The 26,459-nt window shown below is 55.7% G+C and overlaps 1 protein-coding gene across 11 annotated transcripts in view; it reads left to right on the top strand.

Annotated features, from left to right (window-relative positions):
- Window positions 1-26,459, top strand: part of DMBT1 (deleted in malignant brain tumors 1) — a gene marked incomplete at its 5' end in the record, with an annotated part of 111,249 nt that overhangs the window by 14,642 nt on the left and 70,148 nt on the right. For 10 of the 11 annotated variants that reach the window (XM_081240045.1, XM_081240046.1, XM_081240051.1 and 7 more), the window contains 26 exons: window positions 583-627; window positions 1,431-1,460; window positions 3,296-3,337; window positions 4,299-4,622; window positions 5,629-5,658; window positions 6,261-6,290; window positions 7,588-7,911; window positions 8,690-8,719; window positions 9,321-9,350; window positions 10,417-10,740; window positions 11,519-11,548; window positions 12,150-12,179; window positions 13,246-13,569; window positions 14,348-14,377; window positions 14,979-15,008; window positions 16,075-16,398; window positions 17,177-17,206; window positions 17,809-17,838; window positions 18,905-19,228; window positions 20,007-20,036; window positions 20,638-20,667; window positions 21,734-22,057; window positions 22,836-22,865; window positions 23,467-23,496; window positions 24,563-24,886; window positions 26,018-26,044. In XM_081240045.1, coding sequence (XP_081096171.1) covers window positions 583-627; window positions 1,431-1,460; window positions 3,296-3,337; window positions 4,299-4,622; window positions 5,629-5,658; window positions 6,261-6,290; window positions 7,588-7,911; window positions 8,690-8,719; window positions 9,321-9,350; window positions 10,417-10,740; window positions 11,519-11,548; window positions 12,150-12,179; window positions 13,246-13,569; window positions 14,348-14,377; window positions 14,979-15,008; window positions 16,075-16,398; window positions 17,177-17,206; window positions 17,809-17,838; window positions 18,905-19,228; window positions 20,007-20,036; window positions 20,638-20,667; window positions 21,734-22,057; window positions 22,836-22,865; window positions 23,467-23,496; window positions 24,563-24,886; window positions 26,018-26,044 — 3,156 coding nt within the window. The remainder of the gene's footprint in view (window positions 1-582; window positions 628-1,430; window positions 1,461-3,295; window positions 3,338-4,298; window positions 4,623-5,628; window positions 5,659-6,260; window positions 6,291-7,587; window positions 7,912-8,689; window positions 8,720-9,320; window positions 9,351-10,416; window positions 10,741-11,518; window positions 11,549-12,149; window positions 12,180-13,245; window positions 13,570-14,347; window positions 14,378-14,978; window positions 15,009-16,074; window positions 16,399-17,176; window positions 17,207-17,808; window positions 17,839-18,904; window positions 19,229-20,006; window positions 20,037-20,637; window positions 20,668-21,733; window positions 22,058-22,835; window positions 22,866-23,466; window positions 23,497-24,562; window positions 24,887-26,017; window positions 26,045-26,459) is intronic. The other variant, XM_081240044.1, reaches the window with a different exon arrangement.

Genomic DNA, 26,459 nt, shown 5'->3' with positions numbered 1-26,459 from the left:
CTCTGGCATTTACTATGTGGACTGCTGTGTGTACATACATGTCACTATGCACAGGATGTGACCATGATAATCCAGCTGTCACATGGGAGTGTGCTCCCCAAGAGAGCATGTCTGTCCAAGCAGTCACTTGGGAGCAGGTTATTTTGACATTTGGGGCTCCATCTTTGGAACCTGCCTTTCCTCCTAACTGGGACCACATTGAGGAATATCTCAGTGATGGTAGGTATTGTCATTCGAGACTACGTTTGAGCCATAGAAATAGGCAGTTGGTATTTGAAGTTTAATCTTGTGGATAGATTTGGGCTGTTCATCAAAGGGTGATATTTTGGATGGACATTGTGGAAGCATAGGAGGTGGTGAATGTCCGGAGCCAAGAATGTCCCTGGTGGCCTCCAGCATTGAATGAGGGCTGACAGAGTGACAGAGAGATGGGTTCTGCTTCAGAAGGAAGACAGCCTTTGGGCAGTGGGCAGGCCTTCCAGATCTTTGCATCCAGCCCCTTTTCTGAGCCAGGGTGCAGGGGGTCAACCCTCCCGGAGGAGAGCCAACATCGAATGACCTTTCCTTCTCTCCACTCTGTAGCTTTGTTTGTCACAGAGGAACCCTCAACAGCAAGTGCAGCAGAAGGTAAAGTTTGTTATGTGGGATCCCTGTGGGCTCATTACCTTTCTGCACCCAGAGGTCCATCTCTGATCCAGAAGAGGTGCAGGTGCTGTAAGAGATGGGGGTGCTCAGCTTTCAAGGGTGGGGACTTCTGAACAAGGCCTCGGGCCTGAAAAGGTGTCTCTTCCATGGACCTTGACTCTGAGAGATGGGAGGAATCAACCTGCAGAGGTATCTCCAAGGAGCTCCAAGATGGAGCTTGGTGTTCTGTCTCCAAGAGGGCCTTAGTGCCCATGCTCAGAGCCTACCGTGTGGTCCTCACTAATGCATGTTGACCTCTGGTCAGGCTAGGGTCCTGGGTCTCTGGCTGCACAGCCTGCAGAGGCAGGTGCATACCTGCTGAGGGGACCACATCTTCTGTGCCCTTTCCTGAGCCCATATGAGGCCACATTTATTTCTTTTCACTATACAAGAACAATGACCCTTCAGCCTGTGGACATCAGAGGTCCTGTAAACCCCCCTGGGGATACCCCAAGGAGGAGAGCTGGGAGGTCAGTCAGTAGAGCCTGAGGATCTGGCAGCCTGGGCTTGGGGAAGGAAAGTATCTGTTCATTTTCCTGTGATGAAGGTTAACTCATGGCCATGTTCAAAGTGACCCACTGCCCAGGGAATGGTAGCCATTAAAAATGGTGTGAGTCTGGAACTGGCGTTAGGCCTGTGACCTCAAGAGAGACATGAGGCGGTGTTCTTGTGCCATCCTCATCCCCCTTTGCCCCTGTGGTGCCCCTTCTGTGCAAGGTGTCTGATCTGCCTTCTCTCTCTCCCAGCTGCCAGGCCCCAGTCCACGCTCCTGCCAGGTGAGTCCTGCTGCCCCTTGACTCCGGGGTGTCCCCTCCCTCCCCACTCACCTCCACAGACTCCAACCCGGAGCCCCAGGCGGGGCGAGTGGACGTTCGCCACCTCTCAGTACCTGCCCTGGTCACTCTAGAGCGAGCAGACGCTCCCAGAGGAGCCATAGCACAAGGATCCTCGGGTCTGGCTCAGAGATTTAAGGACATTGTGGCTACACAGTGTCTCCCCAGAGCTTTGGGTGACAAGGAGACCTGTCCTGGGGTCATTTCTGCTCGAAAGCATTGTCTAGACCAAGAGTTATGTGTGCCGGGAGAACAGGGCTGTTTCAGGTCCCACGCCCCTGGCGGAGTCTAGGGGATGCTATTACCAAAAGGGAAAGGTGCCCTTGATGGCCTACAGACTGGGGTCCTCTCATAGCCGACTCAGTCAACAGAGTTCCAGTGTAAGAGGTGCACGTGTGAGTGCGGTGCACACAGTTGAGAAGGCGGAGGCGTACGGGAGGGGGTGGCTGTGTGGATTGGTACCGAGCCTGCTAGGACACTGGGGCAGGAGCTGGACCCCAGGCAGAAACTCTGGGGCGCCTGGATGAGCCTCACCCTCATTGCAGCTGGGCTGGTGGACTTGGGGTCCTACCCTAACCGCTGGGGCTCATCCTTGCTGTTCCCACAGGGAGTTAAGGCGGAAGCTCCGGTGGCCAGTCGCACCGGTGGCCGGTCGCAGGCATACCAGGGACTTTCATATCCAGGAAAGTAAGCCCTCAGGTCCAGGCGGTCAGGCACAGGCAGTGAGACACAACGAGGAGCCCCAGTGGACTGAGTCGTCAATGGTGGGCACACGCTCTCCACGCGGAGGCCCTAAGAAAAGCCTCAGCAACGTGCGAAGGCTGAGCTTCTTCCACCTGGGATCCCAGTGGGACCCCTGTGTGCTTTGTGTCTGACTTTCCTTGTCTTTCTCGCAGCTGCTCGGCCCCAGTCCACCGCCTGGCCCAGTGAGGCTCCGGCGACCTTCCTCCGGATGTCCCTTTACTCCCTGCCCATCCCCCATTCTTCTCCCCTCTGGGGGAATCGCTGTACTTTGCAGAACCTGGGAGGGACACATCCTTGTCCCCTCCCCTGCTCAGTCTCCCAGCTGATTCTTCTTCACTAGACGTGGGGTTTCCAACACTCCCGCCTTCCCATTGATCCATCTGAGTTGTCACGTCCTGTCCTTCATACTGTCTCAGAGATTGTCACCTGCAGGTTCAGAGAACCAAGAATGAGTTCCACCACTCTAGGCCCTGTTACATCCCAGCTGAGGAGAGTTTTGTGGGAGAAGGAAGGTTGATAATCACTGACCTTCTGTTGATGGGACATGAGAGCAGGGAGGAGTGCCTGCATCCCTCACTCCGGGCCACACCTCAGATCCAACAGAGCCACACCTGCAACCGGACGTGGCAGGGACAGTGCCCAGGAGATGGAGGGTCATAAGGGACTGCAGTGCTCTGGGTGCCAGGGACCGTGATTGGCTCCAGCTTCACCCCCTGACTTTTCTGTCCACTTCTGCCTCTGGACAACCCCTCAGATGTACCAGTGCGGACAGGGCTCATGGAAGGGAGGTGGCAAAGGTTTTCTCATGGGGAGGAGAACATGCCAGGCTTAGAGAGGTGGAGGGGGCCGGCTGACCTCAGACAGGGCCGTTGTCCCAGAGGAGCTAGCTGAGCAGGAGGCTTGCTCAGCAAACACAGGGAGCAAGCGGCAGGTTCCAGATGTGGAACTGGTGTCATCATGCTGGGTAAAAGTTTTGCCAAGTCTTCCTTCCTGTGCTGTCTAACTCTGACCTTTCCCTTTGTTGCCACTTCCAGCCTCCTGGCCGCTTTTAACCTCACGTGCTCCGTCACCAACAGGTAAATAATCCTATCCATCTCCCGGGGGCTTATTTTCTGCTTCTGGATAAACTGGGGGTGTAGATGTGACAGGAGGAGGTTCAGGGTGTGGCCGTCCATATCCTTGTGCCTGTGAGTGAAGCACGAGTCTCTGGAGGCCAGGTCTGAGGTCCGATCTTAGTGGACTGGTGAGCTGTGTCCGGTGGGATCGGGTCCAGATGCTCAGGAAAGCTTCTCCTCCAGGAGGTCAGTGTGGGCTCTGGATGCCTCTCCATCCTGCTGGTACCTCTCCCGGTCTCTCAGGCCATGGATGGCTCTCCAGCCCGAGGGGTTGGGTGTAAAATGCCTGAACTGCTTCTGTCTGGCCCGGTCCCGTCATCTCCAGGGGCGCGGCCAGAACCCAGGGAGAACCACCCGGGAGCCAAGAAGCTACCAAAACGGGGATGGTCTTGGTCTTCTTCCTGCGACCATGACGCTCTAGCCTGGGTGTATCCTGGGTGGGTTGGGGTTACCTTCGTGCTTGCCTCCTCTTGGAGTGATGGGCTATGCCTCTGCATTTGAGCATCTTCAGACTTGGGCAGAATAGGAATCTCTGCTCCCTTCCCTGTGATGAAGATTAACTCCTGGGCATAAAAGAAAGGTGATTGCTGCCCGGGGGAGAGTCACAGTCCAGAAGTCCCCTGAGTCTGGAACCGGCCTTAGGCCTGTGACCTCAGGAGAGACATGAGGCGCTGTCCTTGTGCTGCCCTCTAGGGACTGAATGGGCTGAGAGAAAAAGCGTAGCTCAGTCCAAAGCAGAGGCTTCTATCAAAGAGCCCTGTGGGGATAAATGATGATGACCAGGCTCAGTCATGCCTGCCGGAAGGAGAACATTACCTTGAACTCAGAAGTCTTTCCCTGGAAGGATTCTGAATCTCGTTCGGTCCTCAGGACCTCTTCCTCTGGAAGACACAGGAGAGTGCATTTTCCCGTCTCCTTCCAGGACGTGAATCAGGTTTGGCCCTGAGGCTGGTGAATGGAGGTGACAGGTGTCAGGGCCGAGTGGAGGTCCTGTACCGAGGCTCCTGGGGCACCGTGTGTGACGACAGCTGGGACACCAACGACGCCGACGTGGTCTGCAGGCAGCTGGGCTGTGGTCGGGCTTCGTCGGCCCCAGGAAGTGCCCGGTATGGTCAGGGCTCAGGGCCAATCGTCCTGGATGATGTGGGCTGCTCGGGGCACGAGAGCTACCTGTGGAGCTGCCCTCACAGGGGCTGGAACACACACAACTGCGGACACGGCGAGGACGCCAGTGTCGTCTGCTCAGGTTGGTCTCAGATAAGCTGGGTGTCCCTCTCTGGGGGTGTGGTTTCCATCTGACACTCTGATCCCCTCTCAGAGCATTTTCTACATTTCTTGCTTCCTTAAATCACCATGTCTCTCTGCTGAGAATTAGTATGTGCATGTTTTTGTGTTTGTTTTTTTTTTTCCGGTACGCGGGCCCCTCACTGCTGTGGCCTCTCCCATTGCGGAGCGCACGTTCTGGTCGCACAGGCTCAGAGGCCATGGCTCACGGGACCAGCCGCTCCGCGGCACGTGGGTACTTCCCGGACCGGGGCACAAACCCATTTCCCCTGCATCGGCAGGTGGACTCCCAAACACTGCGCCACCAGGGAAGCCCAGTATGAGCTTTTTGACAAGCTCCCAGGCATGTAGCTGATGAATAAGAACAAAGAACCAAACTGAAAGTGACTTGAAGCCTTTTTTTCTCCATGCCACAGTGCAAGGCAGATGCAAAAGAGGCTAGTTCTGTCACGAGGTCTCTGAATGGAGGTCATGGCTTAGGAGTGCGGGTGGCCCAGGGTTTGTTTCCTGAGTCCTGGATTGTAGCCCCTCCAGGAAACTGGGATGCACTGTCTGGGTACCAGATCGGCCGTGTGCAGGGCAGTGGCCCCTGGGTGGCTACCATACACAAAATTGTCATCACCTACAGTTGGGCTGGACAGATCTCACACGGGATTTGGACCTGGAGCTGGACCCCTCAGTCTTGCTTCCTTAGTGAGCCCATAAATGCCGTGACGCTGATGACCGGTTTGGATCCACTCGTTCATCTAGACACAGAGCTAATCCCCTTGACATTGGAAATAAGGGATGCTTGGGTGCCTGGACCTCTCAGGATGAGCATCTTTGGGGGGTGAAGACGGCAGAGGTCCCACCCCGCGTGGCGGGGCACAGGCATGGACTGAGCGTCTCACCTGCTCAGCGTCATCCCCCTTTGCCACTGTGGTGCCCCTTCTGTGCAAGGTGTCTGATCTGCCTTCTCTCTCTCCCAGCTGCCAGGCCCCAGTCCACGCTCCTGCCAGGTGAGTCCTGGTGCCACTTGACTCCGGGGTGTCCCCTCCCTCCCCACTCACCTCCACAGACTCCAACCAGGAGCCCCAGGCGGGGCGAGTGGACGTTTGCCACCTCTCAGTACCTGCCCTGGTCACTCTAGAGCGAGCAGACGCTTCCAGAGGAGCCATAGCAGAAAGATCCTCGGGTCTGGCTCAGAGATTTAAGGACATTGTGGCTACACAGTGTCTCCCCAGAGCTTTGGGTGACAAGGAGGCCTGTCCTGCGCTCAACAATGCTTGAAAGCATTGTCTAGACCGAGAGTTATGTGTGCGGGGAGAACCGGGCTGTTTCAGGTCCCACACCCCCGCGGAGTCCAAAAGGGATACTTTCACCAGGGAGCCCTCAGTCAGGAGAGCGTGCTAATCGCTCCTGTGTAGTGTGGCGCCTCATCGCCATGCCGTGGACAGTTGAGGGCATGTTCTGGCTCACGGCCAGCTCTCAGAAAAGGCCTCTTCCTCCCCCAGGCAGTGGAGATTCTCAGACCCCACTTTCCCTGATGTGAGTGACAGGTCACTAGAGCAACCCTGACTGTAGACACCCTCTCTCTAATCCTGCTGTGTTTTCCCTTCAGGCTGGTGGACGCCCACAGCTCCTGCCGACGGTAAGCGTGACTTGGGTCCTGCAAAACACTCCACTCCTCAGGCCTGGGTGCAATTCCCGACTCTTGGTTTGGGCCTCTGAGCTCAGCGCCTCATTTATTGTGGAGGGTTCCTGTCGCGTGCCAGAGTTATGGAGAACCATCACCTCCCACTTGTGGCATACATTACTCAGAATGCTTTTGTTGCCAAGTGATAGGATCCCAACTGACACTCTCTTGACTTGGGGGTGGGGGTGGGGGTGGGGGCCGCAATGACTTCCATAGGTCAGTGGTAGGATGGTCTTCAGGTAGAGCTGGATCCAGAAGTTCCAGTACAGCTTTTCCGATGCACTTTTTTTTTTTTTTTTTTTTTTTTTTTTTTGCTGTATGCGGGCCTCTCACTGTTGTGGCCTCTCCCGTTGCGGAGCACAGGCTCCGGACGCGCAGGCCCAACGGCCATGGCTCACGGGCCCAACCGCTCCGCGGCATGTGGGATCTTCCCAGACCGGGGCACGAACCCGTGTCCCCTGCATCGGCAGGCGGACTCTCAACCACTGCGCCACCAGGGAAGCCCCCGATGCACTTTTATTACCTCTATTTTCTAATGTTTATGAACTTCCCTGTCAGATTGCTTCCTGCCAAGGGGCAGTTGTTAGCCACAGGTCTACAGCCCAGGAGGGGAGAGAGTATGTTTTTTTTCTAGCTCTTTAGCCGGCAAGCCCTGGAAGGACTCTGAACAGCCTGCTACCAATAGATGCCTAGTCCCTAAGCATGTCCATGTGCTCTGATGATTTTCAGTGCGTACACGGCTTGTTCAAGTTTCAGATTACGTTTTGGGTTGGAAAATGACATGAGTAAGTGCTCAGCGGAAAAGTAGTCTTCAGAATAAGCTTGGAACTGATGGAATGGGTTCCCACGTGGGAGGGAACATCTGAAGGTGGCTCCTTGGCGGCGTCTGGGAAGCTGTCTCTGGTGGGCTCCTGCTGCAGGGGCTCAAGTTCCTCCCAGTGGTCCCTGGGGATTCAGGCTGTGGGCTTCCCCTCTTCCCACCTCCTTCCCGAGGATTGGATCAGCCACTCAATTGCTGGGCCTTGTGGGGAACCCATCAGAGAACATGCGTAGCTCAGTCCACAGCCGAGGGTTGTATCAAACAGCCCCGTGGGGATAAATGATGATGACCAGGCTCAGTCAGGTCCTCCAGAAGGAAAACATCACCTTGAACTCAGAAGTCTTTACCTGGATGGATTCTGAATCTCGTTCGGTCCTCAGGACCTGTTCCTTCGGAAGACACAGGAGAGTGCATTTTCCCGTCTCCTTCCAGGAACTGAATCGGGATTGGCCCTGAGGCTGGTGAATGGAGGTGACAGGTGTCAGGGCCGGGTGGAGGTCCTGTACCGAGGCTCCTGGGGCACCGTGTGTGACGACGGCTGGGACACCAACGACGCCGACGTGGTCTGCAGGCAGCTGGGCTGTGGCCGGGCCACGTCGGCCCCAGGAAGTGCCCGGTACGGTCAGGGCTCAGGGCCGATCGTCCTGGATGACGTGCGCTGCTCGGGGCACGAGCGCTACCTGTGGAGCTGCCCTCACAGTGGCTGGAACACACACAACTGTGGACATAGCGAGGACGCCAGTGTCGTCTGCTCAGGTTGGTCTCAAATAAGCTGGGTGTCCCTCTCTGGGGGTGTGGTTTCCTTCTGACACTCTGATCTCCTCTCAAAGCATTTTCTACATTTCTCGCTTCCTTAAATCACCTTGTTTCTCTGCTAAGAATTAGTATGAGCTTTTGACAAGCTGCCAGGCATGTAGCTGGTGAAATGGAGCAAAGAACCAAACTGAAAGTGACTTGAAGCCTTTTTTCTCCATGCCACAGTGCAAAGCAGAGGGAAAAGAGGCTAGTTCTGTCACGAGGTCTCTGAATGGAGGTCATGGCCTAGGAGTGCAGGTGGCACAGAGTTTGGTTCCTGAGTCCTGGACAGTAGCCCCTCCAGGGAACTGGGATGCACTGTCTGCACACCAGGGCTGTCGTGTGCAGGGCAGTGACCCCTGTGTGGCCTGCCAGGCACAGCCTTGTCACCACCTACAGTCGAGCCTGACAGATCTCACATGGGATTTGGACCTGCAGCTGGACCTCTCAGTCTTGCTTCCTCAGTGAGCCCATAAATGCCATGAGGCTGATGACCGGTTTGGGTCCACTCGGTCATCTAGACACAGAGCTAATCCCCTTGACATTGGAAATAAGGGATGCTGGGCTGCCTGGACCTCTCAGGAGGAGCATCTTTTGGGGGTGTGGACGGCAGAGGTCCCACCCCGCGTAGCGCAGCACAGTCATGGAAGGAGCGTCTCACCTGCTCAGCGTCGTCCCCCTTTGCCCCTGTGGTGCCCCTTCTGTGCAAGGTGTCTGATCTGCCTTCTCTCTCTCCCAGCTGCCAGGCCCCAGTCCACGTCCCTGCCAGGTGAGTCCTGCTGCCCCTTGACTCCAGGGTGTCCCCTCCCTCCCCACTCACCTGCACAGACACCAACCAGGAGCCCCAAGGGGGGCGAGTGGACGTTTGCCACCTCTCAGTACCTGCCCTGGTCACTCTAGAGCGAGCAGACGCTTCCAGAGGAGCCATAGCAGAAAGATCCTCGGGTCTGGCTCAGAGATTTAAGGACATTGTGGCTACACAGTGTCTCCCCAGAACTTTGGGTGACAAGGAGGCCTGTCCTGCGCTCAACAATGCTTGAAAGCATTGTCTAGACCGAGAGTTATGTGTGCGGGGAGAACCGGGCTGTTTCAGGTCCCACACCCCCACGGAGTCCGAAAGAGATACTTTCACCAGGGAGCCCTCAGTCAGGAGAGCGTGCTAATCGCTCCTGTGTAGTGTGGCGCCTCATTGCCATGCCGTGGACAGTTGAGGGCAAATTCTGGCTCACGGCCAGCTCTCAGAAAAGGCCTCTCCTCCCCCAGGCAGTGGAGATACTCAGACCCCGCTTTCCCTGATGTGAGTGACAGGTCACTAGAGCAACCCTGACTGTAGACACCCTCTCTCTAATCCTGCTGTGTTTTCCCTTCAGGCTGGTGGACGCCCACAGCTCCTGCCGACGGTAAGCGTGACTTGGGTCCTGCAAAACACTCCACTCCTCAGGCCTGGGTGCAATTCCTGACTCTCGGTTTGGGCCTCTGAGCTCAGCGCCTCATTTATTGTGGAGGGTTCCTGTCGCGTGCCAGAGTTATGGAGAACCATCACCTCCCACTTGTGGCATACATTACTCAGAATGCTTTTGTTGCCAAGTGATAGGATCCCAACTGACACTCTCTTGACTTGGGGGTGGGGGTGGGGGTGGGGGCCGCAATGACTTCCATAGGTCAGTGGTAGGATGGTCTTCAGGTAGAGCTGGATCCAGAAGTTCCAGTACAGCTTTTCCGATGCACTTTTATTACCTCTATTTTCTAATGTTTATGAACTTCCCTGTCAGATTGCTTCCTGCCAAGGGGCAGTTGTTAGCCACAGGTCTACAGCCCAGGAGGGGAGAGAGTATGTTTTTTTTCTAGCTCTTTAGCCGGCAAGCCCTGGAAGGACTCTGAACAGCCTGCTACCAATAGATGCCTAGTCCCTAAGCATGTCCATGTGCTCTGATGATTTTCAGTGCGTACACGGCTTGTTCAAGTTTCAGATTACGTTTTGGGTTGGAAAATGACATGAGTAAGTGCTCAGCGGAAAAGTAGTCTTCAGAATAAGCTTGGAACTGATGGAATGGGTTCCCACGTGGGAGGGAACATCTGAAGGTGGCTCCTTGGCGGCGTCTGGGAAGCTGTCTCTGGTGGGCTCCTGCTGCAGGGGCTCAAGTTCCTCCCAGTGGTCCCTGGGGATTCAGGCTGTGGGCTTCCCCTCTTCCCACCTCCTTCCCGAGGATTGGATCAGCCACTCAATTGCTGGGCCTTGTGGGGAACCCATCAGAGAACATGCGTAGCTCAGTCCACAGCCGAGGGTTGTATCAAACAGCCCCGTGGGGATAAATGATGATGACCAGGCTCAGTCAGGTCCTCCAGAAGGAAAACATCACCTTGAACTCAGAAGTCTTTACCTGGATGGATTCTGAATCTCGTTCGGTCCTCAGGACCTGTTCCTTCGGAAGACACAGGAGAGTGCATTTTCCCGTCTCCTTCCAGGAACTGAATCGGGATTGGCCCTGAGGCTGGTGAATGGAGGTGACAGGTGTCAGGGCCGGGTGGAGGTCCTGTACCGAGGCTCCTGGGGCACCGTGTGTGACGACGGCTGGGACACCAACGACGCCGACGTGGTCTGCAGGCAGCTGGGCTGTGGCCGGGCCACGTCGGCCCCAGGAAGTGCCCGGTACGGTCAGGGCTCAGGGCCGATCGTCCTGGATGACGTGCGCTGCTCGGGGCACGAGCGCTACCTGTGGAGCTGCCCTCACAGTGGCTGGAACACACACAACTGTGGACATAGCGAGGACGCCAGTGTCGTCTGCTCAGGTTGGTCTCAAATAAGCTGGGTGTCCCTCTCTGGGGGTGTGGTTTCCTTCTGACACTCTGATCTCCTCTCAAAGCATTTTCTACATTTCTCGCTTCCTTAAATCACCTTGTTTCTCTGCTAAGAATTAGTATGAGCTTTTGACAAGCTGCCAGGCATGTAGCTGGTGAAATGGAGCAAAGAACCAAACTGAAAGTGACTTGAAGCCTTTTTTCTCCATGCCACAGTGCAAAGCAGAGGGAAAAGAGGCTAGTTCTGTCACGAGGTCTCTGAATGGAGGTCATGGCCTAGGAGTGCAGGTGGCACAGAGTTTGGTTCCTGAGTCCTGGACAGTAGCCCCTCCAGGGAACTGGGATGCACTGTCTGCACACCAGGGCTGTCGTGTGCAGGGCAGTGACCCCTGTGTGGCCTGCCAGGCACAGCCTTGTCACCACCTACAGTCGAGCCTGACAGATCTCACATGGGATTTGGACCTGCAGCTGGACCTCTCAGTCTTGCTTCCTCAGTGAGCCCATAAATGCCATGAGGCTGATGACCGGTTTGGGTCCACTCGGTCATCTAGACACAGAGCTAATCCCCTTGACATTGGAAATAAGGGATGCTGGGCTGCCTGGACCTCTCAGGAGGAGCATCTTTTGGGGGTGTGGACGGCAGAGGTCCCACCCCGCGTAGCGCAGCACAGTCATGGAAGGAGCGTCTCACCTGCTCAGCGTCGTCCCTCTTTGCCCCTGTGGTGCCCCTTCTGTGCAAGGTGTCTGATCTGCCTTCTCTCTCTCCCAGCTGCCAGGCCCCAGTCCACGTCCCTGCCAGGTGAGTCCTGCTGCCCCTTGACTCCAGGGTGTCCCCTCCCTCCCCACTCACCTGCACAGACACCAACCAGGAGCCCCAAGGGGGGCGAGTGGACGTTTGCCACCTCTCAGTACCTGCCCTGGTCACTCTAGAGCGAGCAGACGCTTCCAGAGGAGCCATAGCAGAAAGATCCTCGGGTCTGGCTCAGAGATTTAAGGACATTGTGGCTACACAGTGTCTCCCCAGAACTTTGGGTGACAAGGAGGCCTGTCCTGCGCTCAACAATGCTTGAAAGCATTGTCTAGACCGAGAGTTATGTGTGCGGGGAGAACCGGGCTGTTTCAGGTCCCACACCCCCACGGAGTCCAAAAGAGATACTTTCACCAGGGAGCCCTCAGTCAGGAGAGCGTGCTAATCGCTCCTGTGTAGTGTGGCGCCTCATTGCCATGCCGTGGACAGTTGAGGGCATGTTCTGGCTCACGGCCAGCTCTCAGAAAAGGCCTCTCCTCCCCCAGGCAGTGGAGATACTCAGACCCCGCTTTCCCTGATGTGAGTGACAGGTCACTAGAGCAACCCTGACTGTAGACACCCTCTCTCTAATCCTGCTGTGTTTTCCCTTCAGGCTGGTGGACGCCCACAGCTCCTGCCGACGGTAAGCGTGACTTGGGTCCTGCAAAACACTCCACTCCTCAGGCCTGGGTGCAATTCCTGACTCTCGGTTTGGGCCTCTGAGCTCAGCGCCTCATTTATTGTGGAGGGTTCCTGTCGCGTGCCAGAGTTATGGAGAACCATCACCTCCCACTTGTGGCATACATTACTCAGAATGCTTTTGTTGCCAAGTGATAGGATCCCAACTGACACTCTCTTGACTTGGGGGTGGGGGTGGGGGTGGGGGCCGCAATGACTTCCATAGGTCAGTGGTAGGATGGTCTTCAGGTAGAGCTGGATCCAGAAGTTCCAGTACAGCTTTTCCGATGCACTTTTATTACCTCTATTTTCTAATGTTTATGAACTTCCCTGTCAGATTGCTTCCTGCCAAGGGGCAGTTGTTAGCCACAGGTCTACAGCCCAGGAGGGGAGAGAGTATGTTTTTTTTCTAGCTCTTTAGCCGGCAAGCCCTGGAAGGACTCTGAACAGCCTGCTACCAATAGATGCCTAGTCCCTAAGCATGTCCATGTGCTCTGATGATTTTCAGTGCGTACACGGCTTGTTCAAGTTTCAGATTACGTTTTGGGTTGGAAAATGACATGAGTAAGTGCTCAGCGGAAAAGTAGTCTTCAGAATAAGCTTGGAACTGATGGAATGGGTTCCCACGTGGGAGGGAACATCTGAAGGTGGCTCCTTGGCGGCGTCTGGGAAGCTGTCTCTGGTGGGCTCCTGCTGCAGGGGCTCAAGTTCCTCCCAGTGGTCCCTGGGGATTCAGGCTGTGGGCTTCCCCTCTTCCCACCTCCTTCCCGAGGATTGGATCAGCCACTCAATTGCTGGGCCTTGTGGGGAACCCATCAGAGAACATGCGTAGCTCAGTCCACAGCCGAGGGTTGTATCAAACAGCCCCGTGGGGATAAATGATGATGACCAGGCTCAGTCAGGTCCTCCAGAAGGAAAACATCACCTTGAACTCAGAAGTCTTTACCTGGATGGATTCTGAATCTCGTTCGGTCCTCAGGACCTGTTCCTTCGGAAGACACAGGAGAGTGCATTTTCCCGTCTCCTTCCAGGAACTGAATCGGGATTGGCCCTGAGGCTGGTGAATGGAGGTGACAGGTGTCAGGGCCGGGTGGAGGTCCTGTACCGAGGCTCCTGGGGCACCGTGTGTGACGACGGCTGGGACACCAACGACGCCGACGTGGTCTGCAGGCAGCTGGGCTGTGGCCGGGCCACGTCGGCCCCAGGAAGTGCCCGGTACGGTCAGGGCTCAGGGCCGATCGTCCTGGATGACGTGCGCTGCTCGGGGCACGAGCGCTACCTGTGGAGCTGCCCTCACAGTGGCTGGAACACACACAACTGTAGACATAGCGAGGACGCCAGTGTCGTCTGCTCAGGTTGGTCTCAAATAAGCTGGGTGTCCCTCTCTGGGGGTGTGGTTTCCTTCTGACACTCTGATCTCCTCTCAAGGCATTTTCTACATTTCTCGCTTCCTTAAATCACCTTGTTTCTCTGCTAAGAATTAGTATGAGCTTTTGACAAGCTGCCAGGCATGTAGCTGGTGAAATGGAGCAAAGAACCAAACTGAAAGTGACTTGAAGCCTTTTTTCTCCATGCCACAGTGCAAAGCAGAGGGAAAAGAGGCTAGTTCTGTCACGAGGTCTCTGAATGGAGGTCATGGCCTAGGAGTGCAGGTGGCACAGAGTTTGGTTCCTGAGTCCTGGACAGTAGCCCCTCCAGGGAACTGGGATGCACTGTCTGCACACCAGGGCTGTCGTGTGCAGGGCAGTGACCCCTGTGTGGCCTGCCAGGCACAGCCTTGTCACCACCTACAGTCGAGCCTGACAGATCTCACATGGGATTTGGACCTGCAGCTGGACCTCTCAGTCTTGCTTCCTCAGTGAGCCCATAAATGCCATGAGGCTGATGACCGGTTTGGGTCCACTCGGTCATCTAGACACAGAGCTAATCCCCTTGACATTGGAAATAAGGGATGCTGGGCTGCCTGGACCTCTCAGGAGGAGCATCTTTTGGGGGTGTGGACGGCAGAGGTCCCACCCCGCGTAGCGCAGCACAGTCATGGAAGGAGCGTCTCACCTGCTCAGCGTCGTCCCCCTTTGCCCCTGTGGTGCCCCTTCTGTGCAAGGTGTCTGATCTGCCTTCTCTCTCTCCCAGCTGCCAGGCCCCAGTCCACGTCCCTGCCAGGTGAGTCCTGCTGCCCCTTGACTCCAGGGTGTCCCCTCCCTCCCCACTCACCTGCACAGACACCAACCAGGAGCCCCAAGGGGGGCGAGTGGACGTTTGCCACCTCTCAGTACCTGCCCTGGTCACTCTAGAGCGAGCAGACGCTTCCAGAGGAGCCATAGCAGAAAGATCCTCGGGTCTGGCTCAGAGATTTAAGGACATTGTGGCTACACAGTGTCTCCCCAGAACTTTGGGTGACAAGGAGGCCTGTCCTGCGCTCAACAATGCTTGAAAGCATTGTCTAGACCGAGAGTTATGTGTGCGGGGAGAACCGGGCTGTTTCAGGTCCCACACCCCCACGGAGTCCGAAAGAGATACTTTCACCAGGGAGCCCTCAGTCAGGAGAGCGTGCTAATCGCTCCTGTGTAGTGTGGCGCCTCATTGCCATGCCGTGGACAGTTGAGGGCATGTTCTGGCTCACGGCCAGCTCTCAGAAAAGGCCTCTCCTCCCCCAGGCAGTGGAGATACTCAGACCCCGCTTTCCCTGATGTGAGTGACAGGTCACTAGAGCAACCCTGACTGTAGACACCCTCTCTCTAATCCTGCTGTGTTTTCCCTTCAGGCTGGTGGACGCCCACAGCTCCTGCCGACGGTAAGCGTGACTTGGGTCCTGCAAAACACTCCACTCCTCAGGCCTGGGTGCAATTCCTGACTCTCGGTTTGGGCCTCTGAGCTCAGCGCCTCATTTATTGTGGAGGGTTCCTGTCGCGTGCCAGAGTTATGGAGAACCATCACCTCCCACTTGTGGCATACATTACTCAGAATGCTTTTGTTGCCAAGTGATAGGATCCCAACTGACACTCTCTTGACTTGGGGGTGGGGGTGGGGGTGGGGGCCGCAATGACTTCCATAGGTCAGTGGTAGGATGGTCTTCAGGTAGAGCTGGATCCAGAAGTTCCAGTACAGCTTTTCCGATGCACTTTTATTACCTCTATTTTCTAATGTTTATGAACTTCCCTGTCAGATTGCTTCCTGCCAAGGGGCAGTTGTTAGCCACAGGTCTACAGCCCAGGAGGGGAGAGAGTATGTTTTTTTTCTAGCTCTTTAGCCGGCAAGCCCTGGAAGGACTCTGAACAGCCTGCTACCAATAGATGCCTAGTCCCTAAGCATGTCCATGTGCTCTGATGATTTTCAGTGCGTACACGGCTTGTTCAAGTTTCAGATTACGTTTTGGGTTGGAAAATGACATGAGTAAGTGCTCAGCGGAAAAGTAGTCTTCAGAATAAGCTTGGAACTGATGGAATGGGTTCCCACGTGGGAGGGAACATCTGAAGGTGGCTCCTTGGCGGCGTCTGGGAAGCTGTCTCTGGTGGGCTCCTGCTGCAGGGGCTCAAGTTCCTCCCAGTGGTCCCTGGGGATTCAGGCTGTGGGCTTCCCCTCTTCCCACCTCCTTCCCGAGGATTGGATCAGCCACTCAATTGCTGGGCCTTGTGGGGAACCCATCAGAGAACATGCGTAGCTCAGTCCACAGCCGAGGGTTGTATCAAACAGCCCCGTGGGGATAAATGATGATGACCAGGCTCAGTCAGGTCCTCCAGAAGGAAAACATCACCTTGAACTCAGAAGTCTTTACCTGGATGGATTCTGAATCTCGTTCGGTCCTCAGGACCTGTTCCTTCGGAAGACACAGGAGAGTGCATTTTCCCGTCTCCTTCCAGGAACTGAATCGGGATTGGCCCTGAGGCTGGTGAATGGAGGTGACAGGTGTCAGGGCCGGGTGGAGGTCCTGTACCGAGGCTCCTGGGGCACCGTGTGTGACGACGGCTGGGACACCAACGACGCCGACGTGGTCTGCAGGCAGCTGGGCTGTGGCCGGGCCACGTCGGCCCCAGGAAGTGCCCGGTACGGTCAGGGCTCAGGGCCGATCGTCCTGGATGACGTGCGCTGCTCGGGGCACGAGCGCTACCTGTGGAGCTGCCCTCACAGTGGCTGGAACACACACAACTGTAGACATAGCGAGGACGCCAGTGTCGTCTGCTCAGGTTGGTCTCAAATAAGCTGGGTGTCCCTCTCTGGGGGTGTGGTTTCCTTCTGACACTCTGATCTCCTCTCAAGGCATTTTCTACATTTCTCGCTTCCTTAAATCACCTTGTTTCTCTGCTAAGAATTAGTATGAGCTTTTGACAAGCTGCCAGGCATGTAGCTGGTGAAATGGAGCAAAGAACCAAACTGAAAGTGACTTGAAGCCTTTTTTCTCCATGCCACAGTGCAAAGCAGAGGGAAAAGAGGCTAGTTCTGTCACGAGGTCTCTGAATGGAGGTCATGGCCTAGGAGTGCAGGTGGCACAGAGTTTGGTTCCTGAGTCCTGGACAGTAGCCCCTCCAGGGAACTGGGATGCACTGTCTGCACACCAGGGCTGTCGTGTGCAGGGCAGTGACCCCTGTGTGGCCTGCCAGGCACAGCCTTGTCACCACCTACAGTCGAGCCTGACAGATCTCACATGGGATTTGGACCTGCAGCTGGACCTCTCAGTCTTGCTTCCTTAGTGAGCCCATAAATGCCGTGACGCTGATGACCGGTTTGGTTCCACTCGGTCATCTAGACACAGAGCTAATCCCCTTGACATTGGAAATAAGGGATGCTTGGGTGCCTGGACCTCTCAGGATGAGCATCTTTGGGGGGTGAAGACGGCAGAGGTCCCACCCCGCGTGGCGGGGCACAGGCATGGACTGAGCGTCTCACCTGCTCAGCGTCATCCCCCTTTGCCACTGTGGTGCCCCTTCTGTGCAAGGTGTCTGATCTGCCTTCTCTCTCTCCCAGCTGCCAGGCCCCAGTCCACGCTCCTGCCAGGTGAGTCCTGGTGCCACTTGACTCCGGGGTGTCCCCTCCCTCCCCACTCACCTCCACAGACTCCAACCAGGAGCCCCAGGCGGGGCGAGTGGACGTTTGCCACCTCTCAGTACCTGCCCTGGTCACTCTAGAGCGAGCAGACGCTTCCAGAGGAGCCATAGCAGAAAGATCCTCGGGTCTGGCTCAGAGATTTAAGGACATTGTGGCTACACAGTGTCTCCCCAGAGCTTTGGGTGACAAGGAGGCCTGTCCTGCGCTCAACAATGCTTGAAAGCATTGTCTAGACCGAGAGTTATGTGTGCGGGGAGAACCGGGCTGTTTCAGGTCCCACACCCCCGCGGAGTCCAAAAGGGATACTTTCACCAGGGAGCCCTCAGTCAGGAGAGCGTGCTAATCGCTCCTGTGTAGTGTGGCGCCTCATCGCCATGCCGTGGACAGTTGAGGGCATGTTCTGGCTCACGGCCAGCTCTCAGAAAAGGCCTCTTCCTCCCCCAGGCAGTGGAGATTCTCAGACCCCACTTTCCCTGATGTGAGTGACAGGTCACTAGAGCAACCCTGACTGTAGACACCCTCTCTCTAATCCTGCTGTGTTTTCCCTTCAGGCTGGTGGACGCCCACAGCTCCTGCCGACGGTAAGCGTGACTTGGGTCCTGCAAAACACTCCACTCCTCAGGCCTGGGTGCAATTCCCGACTCTTGGTTTGGGCCTCTGAGCTCAGCGCCTCATTTATTGTGGAGGGTTCCTGTCGCGTGCCAGAGTTATGGAGAACCATCACCTCCCACTTGTGGCATACATTACTCAGAATGCTTTTGTTGCCAAGTGATAGGATCCCAACTGACACTCTCTTGACTTGGGGGTGGGGGTGGGGGTGGGGGCCGCAATGACTTCCATAGGTCAGTGGTAGGATGGTCTTCAGGTAGAGCTGGATCCAGAAGTTCCAGTACAGCTTTTCCGATGCACTTTTATTACCTCTATTTTCTAATGTTTATGAACTTCCCTGTCAGATTGCTTCCTGCCAAGGGGCAGTTGTTAGCCACAGGTCTACAGCCCAGGAGGGGAGAGAGTATGTTTTTTTTCTAGCTCTTTAGCCGGCAAGCCCTGGAAGGACTCTGAACAGCCTGCTACCAATAGATGCCTAGTCCCTAAGCATGTCCATGTGCTCTGATGATTTTCAGTGCGTACACGGCTTATTCAAGTTTCAGATTACGTTTTGGGTTGGAAAATGACATGAGTAAGTGCTCAGCGGAAAAGTAGTCTTCAGAATAAGCTTGGAACTGATGGAATGGGTTCCCACGTGGGAGGGAACATCTGAAGGTGGCTCCTTGGCGGCGTCTGGGAAGCTGTCTCTGGTGGGCTCCTGCTGCAGGGGCTCAAGTTCCTCCCAGTGGTCCCTGGGGATTCAGGCTGTGGGCTTCCCCTCTTCCCACCTCCTTCCCGAGGATTGGATCAGCCACTCAATTGCTGGGCCTTGTGGGGAACCCATCAGAGAACATGCGTAGCTCAGTCCACAGCCGAGGGTTGTATCAAACAGCCCCGTGGGGATAAATGATGATGACCAGGCTCAGTCAGGTCCTCCAGAAGGAAAACATCACCTTGAACTCAGAAGTCTTTACCTGGATGGATTCTGAATCTCGTTCGGTCCTCAGGACCTGTTCCTTCGGAAGACACAGGAGAGTGCATTTTCCCGTCTCCTTCCAGGAACTGAATCGGGATTGGCCCTGAGGCTGGTGAATGGAGGTGACAGGTGTCAGGGCCGGGTGGAGGTCCTGTACCGAGGCTCCTGGGGCACCGTGTGTGACGACGGCTGGGACACCAACGACGCCGACGTGGTCTGCAGGCAGCTGGGCTGTGGCCGGGCCACGTCGGCCCCAGGAAGTGCCCGGTACAGTCAGGGCTCAGGGCCGATCGTCCTGGATGACGTGCGCTGCTCGGGGCACGAGCGCTACCTGTGGAGCTGCCCTCACAGTGGCTGGAACACACACAACTGTAGACATAGCGAGGACGCCAGTGTCGTCTGCTCAGGTTGGTCTCAAATAAGCTGGGTGTCCCTCTCTGGGGGTGTGGTTTCCTTCTGACACTCTGATCTCCTCTCAAGGCATTTTCTACATTTCTCGCTTCCTTAAATCACCTTGTTTCTCTGCTAAGAATTAGTATGAGCTTTTGACAAGCTGCCAGGCATGTAGCTGGTGAAATGGAGCAAAGAACCAAACTGAAAGTGACTTGAAGCCTTTTTTCTCCATGCCACAGTGCAAAGCAGAGGGAAAAGAGGCTAGTTCTGTCACGAGGTCTCTGAATGGAGGTCATGGCCTAGGAGTGCAGGTGGCACAGAGTTTGGTTCCTGAGTCCTGGACAGTAGCCCCTCCAGGGAACTGGGATGCACTGTCTGCACACCAGGGCTGTCGTGTGCAGGGCAGTGACCCCTGTGTGGCCTGCCAGGCACAGCCTTGTCACCACCTACAGTCGAGCCTGACAGATCTCACATGGGATTTGGACCTGCAGCTGGACCTCTCAGTCTTGCTTCCTCAGTGAGCCCATAAATGCCATGAGGCTGATGACCGGTTTGGGTCCACTCGGTCATCTAGACACAGAGCTAATCCCCTTGACATTGGAAATAAGGGATGCTGGGCTGCCTGGACCTCTCAGGAGGAGCATCTTTTGGGGGTGTGGACGGCAGAGGTCCCACCCCGCGTAGCGCAGCACAGTCATGGAAGGAGCGTCTCACCTGCTCAGCGTCGTCCCCCTTTGCCCCTGTGGTGCCCCTTCTGTGCAAGGTGTCTGATCTGCCTTCTCTCTCTCCCAGCTGCCAGGCCCCAGTCCACGTCCCTGCCAGGTGAGTCCTGCTGCCCCTTGACTCCAGGGTGTCCCCTCCCTCCCCACTCACCTGCACAGACACCAACCAGGAGCCCCAAGGGGGGCGAGTGGACGTTTGCCACCTCTCAGTACCTGCCCTGGTCACTCTAGAGCGAGCAGACGCTTCCAGAGGAGCCATAGCAGAAAGATCCTCGGGTCTGGCTCAGAGATTTAAGGACATTGTGGCTACACAGTGTCTCCCCAGAACTTTGGGTGACAAGGAGGCCTGTCCTGCGCTCAACAATGCTTGAAAGCATTGTCTAGACCGAGAGTTATGTGTGCGGGGAGAACCGGGCTGTTTCAGGTCCCACACCCCCACGGAGTCCAAAAGAGATACTTTCACCAGGGAGCCCTCAGTCAGGAGAGCGTGCTAATCGCTCCTGTGTAGTGTGGCGCCTCATTGCCATGCCGTGGACAGTTGAGGGCATGTTCTGGCTCACGGCCAGCTCTCAGAAAAGGCCTCTCCTCCCCCAGGCAGTGGAGATACTCAGACCCCGCTTTCCCTGATGTGAGTGACAGGTCACTAGAGCAACCCTGACTGTAGACACCCTCTCTCTAATCCTGCTGTGTTTTCCCTTCAGGCTGGTGGACGCCCACAGCTCCTGCCGACGGTAAGCGTGACTTGGGTCCTGCAAAACACTCCACTCCTCAGGCCTGGGTGCAATTCCTGACTCTCGGTTTGGGCCTCTGAGCTCAGCGCCTCATTTATTGTGGAGGGTTCCTGTCGCGTGCCAGAGTTATGGAGAACCATCACCTCCCACTTGTGGCATACATTACTCAGAATGCTTTTGTTGCCAAGTGATAGGATCCCAACTGACACTCTCTTGACTTGGGGGTGGGGGTGGGGGTGGGGGCCGCAATGACTTCCATAGGTCAGTGGTAGGATGGTCTTCAGGTAGAGCTGGATCCAGAAGTTCCAGTACAGCTTTTCCGATGCACTTTTATTACCTCTATTTTCTAATGTTTATGAACTTCCCTGTCAGATTGCTTCCTGCCAAGGGGCAGTTGTTAGCCACAGGTCTACAGCCCAGGAGGGGAGAGAGTATGTTTTTTTTCTAGCTCTTTAGCCGGCAAGCCCTGGAAGGACTCTGAACAGCCTGCTACCAATAGATGCCTAGTCCCTAAGCATGTCCATGTGCTCTGATGATTTTCAGTGCGTACACGGCTTGTTCAAGTTTCAGATTACGTTTTGGGTTGGAAAATGACATGAGTAAGTGCTCAGCGGAAAAGTAGTCTTCAGAATAAGCTTGGAACTGATGGAATGGGTTCCCACGTGGGAGGGAACATCTGAAGGTGGCTCCTTGGCGGCGTCTGGGAAGCTGTCTCTGGTGGGCTCCTGCTGCAGGGGCTCAAGTTCCTCCCAGTGGTCCCTGGGGATTCAGGCTGTGGGCTTCCCCTCTTCCCACCTCCTTCCCGAGGATTGGATCAGCCACTCAATTGCTGGGCCTTGTGGGGAACCCATCAGAGAACATGCGTAGCTCAGTCCACAGCCGAGGGTTGTATCAAACAGCCCCGTGGGGATAAATGATGATGACCAGGCTCAGTCAGGTCCTCCAGAAGGAAAACATCACCTTGAACTCAGAAGTCTTTACCTGGATGGATTCTGAATCTCGTTCGGTCCTCAGGACCTGTTCCTTCGGAAGACACAGGAGAGTGCATTTTCCCGTCTCCTTCCAGGAACTGAATCGGGATTGGCCCTGAGGCTGGTGAATGGAGGTGACAGGTGTCAGGGCCGGGTGGAGGTCCTGTACCGAGGCTCCTGGGGCACCGTGTGTGACGACGGCTGGGACACCAACGACGCCGACGTGGTCTGCAGGCAGCTGGGCTGTGGCCGGGCCACGTCGGCCCCAGGAAGTGCCCGGTACGGTCAGGGCTCAGGGCCGATCGTCCTGGATGACGTGCGCTGCTCGGGGCACGAGCGCTACCTGTGGAGCTGCCCTCACAGTGGCTGGAACACACACAACTGTAGACATAGCGAGGACGCCAGTGTCGTCTGCTCAGGTTGGTCTCAAATAAGCTGGGTGTCCCTCTCTGGGGGTGTGGTTTCCTTCTGACACTCTGATCTCCTCTCAAGGCATTTTCTACATTTCTCGCTTCCTTAAATCACCTTGTTTCTCTGCTAAGAATTAGTATGAGCTTTTGACAAGCTGCCAGGCATGTAGCTGGTGAAATGGAGCAAAGAACCAAACTGAAAGTGACTTGAAGCCTTTTTTCTCCATGCCACAGTGCAAAGCAGAGGGAAAAGAGGCTAGTTCTGTCACGAGGTCTCTGAATGGAGGTCATGGCCTAGGAGTGCAGGTGGCACAGAGTTTGGTTCCTGAGTCCTGGACAGTAGCCCCTCCAGGGAACTGGGATGCACTGTCTGCACACCAGGGCTGTCGTGTGCAGGGCAGTGACCCCTGTGTGGCCTGCCAGGCACAGCCTTGTCACCACCTACAGTCGAGCCTGACAGATCTCACATGGGATTTGGACCTGCAGCTGGACCTCTCAGTCTTGCTTCCTCAGTGAGCCCATAAATGCCATGAGGCTGATGACCGGTTTGGGTCCACTCGGTCATCTAGACACAGAGCTAATCCCCTTGACATTGGAAATAAGGGATGCTGGGCTGCCTGGACCTCTCAGGAGGAGCATCTTTTGGGGGTGTGGACGGCAGAGGTCCCACCCCGCGTAGCGCAGCACAGTCATGGAAGGAGCGTCTCACCTGCTCAGCGTCGTCCCCCTTTGCCCCTGTGGTGCCCCTTCTGTGCAAGGTGTCTGATCTGCCTTCTCTCTCTCCCAGCTGCCAGGCCCCAGTCCACGTCCCTGCCAGGTGAGTCCTGCTGCCCCTTGACTCCAGGGTGTCCCCTCCCTCCCCACTCACCTGCACAGACACCAACCAGGAGCCCCAAGGGGGGCGAGTGGACGTTTGCCACCTCTCAGTACCTGCCCTGGTCACTCTAGAGCGAGCAGACGCTTCCAGAGGAGCCATAGCAGAAAGATCCTCGGGTCTGGCTCAGAGATTTAAGGACATTGTGGCTACACAGTGTCTCCCCAGAACTTTGGGTGACAAGGAGGCCTGTCCTGCGCTCAACAATGCTTGAAAGCATTGTCTAGACCGAGAGTTATGTGTGCGGGGAGAACCGGGCTGTTTCAGGTCCCACACCCCCACGGAGTCCGAAAGAGATACTTTCACCAGGGAGCCCTCAGTCAGGAGAGCGTGCTAATCGCTCCTGTGTAGTGTGGCGCCTCATTGCCATGCCGTGGACAGTTGAGGGCATGTTCTGGCTCACGGCCAGCTCTCAGAAAAGGCCTCTCCTCCCCCAGGCAGTGGAGATACTCAGACCCCGCTTTCCCTGATGTGAGTGACAGGTCACTAGAGCAACCCTGACTGTAGACACCCTCTCTCTAATCCTGCTGTGTTTTCCCTTCAGGCTGGTGGACGCCCACAGCTCCTGCCGACGGTAAGCGTGACTTGGGTCCTGCAAAACACTCCACTCCTCAGGCCTGGGTGCAATTCCTGACTCTCGGTTTGGGCCTCTGAGCTCAGCGCCTCATTTATTGTGGAGGGTTCCTGTCGCGTGCCAGAGTTATGGAGAACCATCACCTCCCACTTGTGGCATACATTACTCAGAATGCTTTTGTTGCCAAGTGATAGGATCCCAACTGACACTCTCTTGACTTGGGGGTGGGGGTGGGGGTGGGGGCCGCAATGACTTCCATAGGTCAGTGGTAGGATGGTCTTCAGGTAGAGCTGGATCCAGAAGTTCCAGTACAGCTTTTCCGATGCACTTTTATTACCTCTATTTTCTAATGTTTATGAACTTCCCTGTCAGATTGCTTCCTGCCAAGGGGCAGTTGTTAGCCACAGGTCTACAGCCCAGGAGGGGAGAGAGTATGTTTTTTTTCTAGCTCTTTAGCCGGCAAGCCCTGGAAGGACTCTGAACAGCCTGCTACCAATAGATGCCTAGTCCCTAAGCATGTCCATGTGCTCTGATGATTTTCAGTGCGTACACGGCTTGTTCAAGTTTCAGATTACGTTTTGGGTTGGAAAATGACATGAGTAAGTGCTCAGCGGAAAAGTAGTCTTCAGAATAAGCTTGGAACTGATGGAATGGGTTCCCACGTGGGAGGGAACATCTGAAGGTGGCTCCTTGGCGGCGTCTGGGAAGCTGTCTCTGGTGGGCTCCTGCTGCAGGGGCTCAAGTTCCTCCCAGTGGTCCCTGGGGATTCAGGCTGTGGGCTTCCCCTCTTCCCACCTCCTTCCCGAGGATTGGATCAGCCACTCAATTGCTGGGCCTTGTGGGGAACCCATCAGAGAACATGCGTAGCTCAGTCCACAGCCGAGGGTTGTATCAAACAGCCCCGTGGGGATAAATGATGATGACCAGGCTCAGTCAGGTCCTCCAGAAGGAAAACATCACCTTGAACTCAGAAGTCTTTACCTGGATGGATTCTGAATCTCGTTCGGTCCTCAGGACCTGTTCCTTCGGAAGACACAGGAGAGTGCATTTTCCCGTCTCCTTCCAGGAACTGAATCGGGATTGGCCCTGAGGCTGGTGAATGGAGGTGACAGGTGTCAGGGCCGGGTGGAGGTCCTGTACCGAGGCTCCTGGGGCACCGTGTGTGACGACGGCTGGGACACCAACGACGCCGACGTGGTCTGCAGGCAGCTGGGCTGTGGCCGGGCCACGTCGGCCCCAGGAAGTGCCCGGTACGGTCAGGGCTCAGGGCCGATCGTCCTGGATGACGTGGGCTGCTCGGGGCACGAGCGCTACCTGTGGAGCTGCCCTCACAGTGGCTGGAACACACACAACTGTGGACATAGCGAGGACGCCAGTGTCGTCTGCTCAGGTTGGTCTCAAATAAGCTGGGTGTCCCTCTCTGGGGGTGTGGTTTCCTTCTGACACTCTGATCTCCTCTCAAGGCATTTTCTACATTTCTCGCTTCCTTAAATCACCTTGTTCCTCTGCTAAGAATTAGTATGAGCTTTTGACAAGCTGCCAGGCATGTAGCTGGTGAAATGGAGCAAAGAACCAAACTGAAAGTGACTTGAAGCCTTTTTTCTCCATGCCACAGTGCAAAGCAGAGGGAAAAGAGGCTAGTTCTGTCACGAGGTCTCTGAATGGAGGTCATAGCCTAGGAGTGCAGGTGGCCGAGGGCTTGGTTCCCGAGTCCTGGACGGTAGCCCCTCCAGGGAACTGGGATGCACTGTCTGGGTGCCAGGTCTGCCGTGTGCAGGACTGTGGCCCCTGTGTGGCCTGCCAGGCACAGACTTCTCATCACCTACGGTCGGGCCGGACAGATCTCACATGGGATTTGGACCTGTAACTGGACACCTCAACCTTGCTCCCTCAGTGCCCCCATAATGCTGTGAGGCTTTTGACTGGTTTGGGTCCACTCGGTCCTCTAGACACAGAGCTGATGACCTTGACGTTGGAAATACATGATGTTGGGCTGCCTGGACCCTTCGGTCTGGCTGACTGTAGAGCAGTTCCACAGCAGTTTGAACTCTCACAGCTGTGGGCACCACACGGCCGCCAGTTTTACCTGCTCAGCTTGGCTTCCAAGTCATTGAGCTTCTATTTTAGTGCGTTTTTTTTTCCAGAAAAGGGCTCTTTGTGCTGGGCTCCCCTCACTCTGAACTTCCCCGAAGGATGGGCAGTTTCCCTGAATGTATCACCCATATACCTTGGTCCCTGCATGTCTTGGGTCTGGTGTAGCACCTTCCTTAGTGGACCACCAGGGGAGAGAAGGGTGAATACAGGTTGCAAAAACAAATTCCCTACAAACCATTTTTATTGTGGAGCCTGATGTATGAGTTTGAGGTTTGCTCTTCAGCTCTCCTGGACAACTCCCATGGTGCCCTTCTCACGCCCTGGAGGGTAGGGGCCAGGCACTCAGCATCTCTCTCTCAGGAACCTGATGGGTGTGTTTCAGTACATACTGGGTGCTGAGGCTGATCATGTTTCCTCTTTCTTGCAGGCGCAGAAATCAACTACACTACCCCAGGTGAGTCACTGCAGCCCAACCCAAGACTCCTCTCCAGAATTCTCCCCTCTCAGGTGTCCAGAAGGAGGAGAAGTGCAGCCTCCTCCTATGGAGTGCTTTCCACTGAGGACTCTGGAAGCTGTTTTAGTGATAAGCTGAGTCCCCCAAACTATGGCTGTTACTCACCTCTGGCTGGAGGGCCCCTCTGGTCTCCTGCCACCGCTTGCTGCCAGTGCTCGTTCAGAGACGCTGTGGGGGAAGAGGTTTGGTTTTCTCGTTGTTTCCAATGAAAATAACTCCTAGTCATTCCATAGAGAACTGTGACCATGCTAGAAACATGGCCAAGGAACACTCGTACAAACGTTTGTCTGTTAAAGAATGCTTCACGTTCAGAGCAATCCCTCAAATATCTTTATGATACAGAGAAAATATCTGG

The sequence above is a fragment of the Mesoplodon bidens genome (assembly GCF_964165515.1).
Source record: "Mesoplodon bidens genome assembly, chromosome: 1".
Lineage (NCBI taxonomy): Eukaryota > Metazoa > Chordata > Mammalia > Artiodactyla > Ziphiidae > Mesoplodon > Mesoplodon bidens.
Note: the sequence above shows the minus strand (reverse complement) of the source record. Positions and strands in the feature narration are given on the sequence as shown.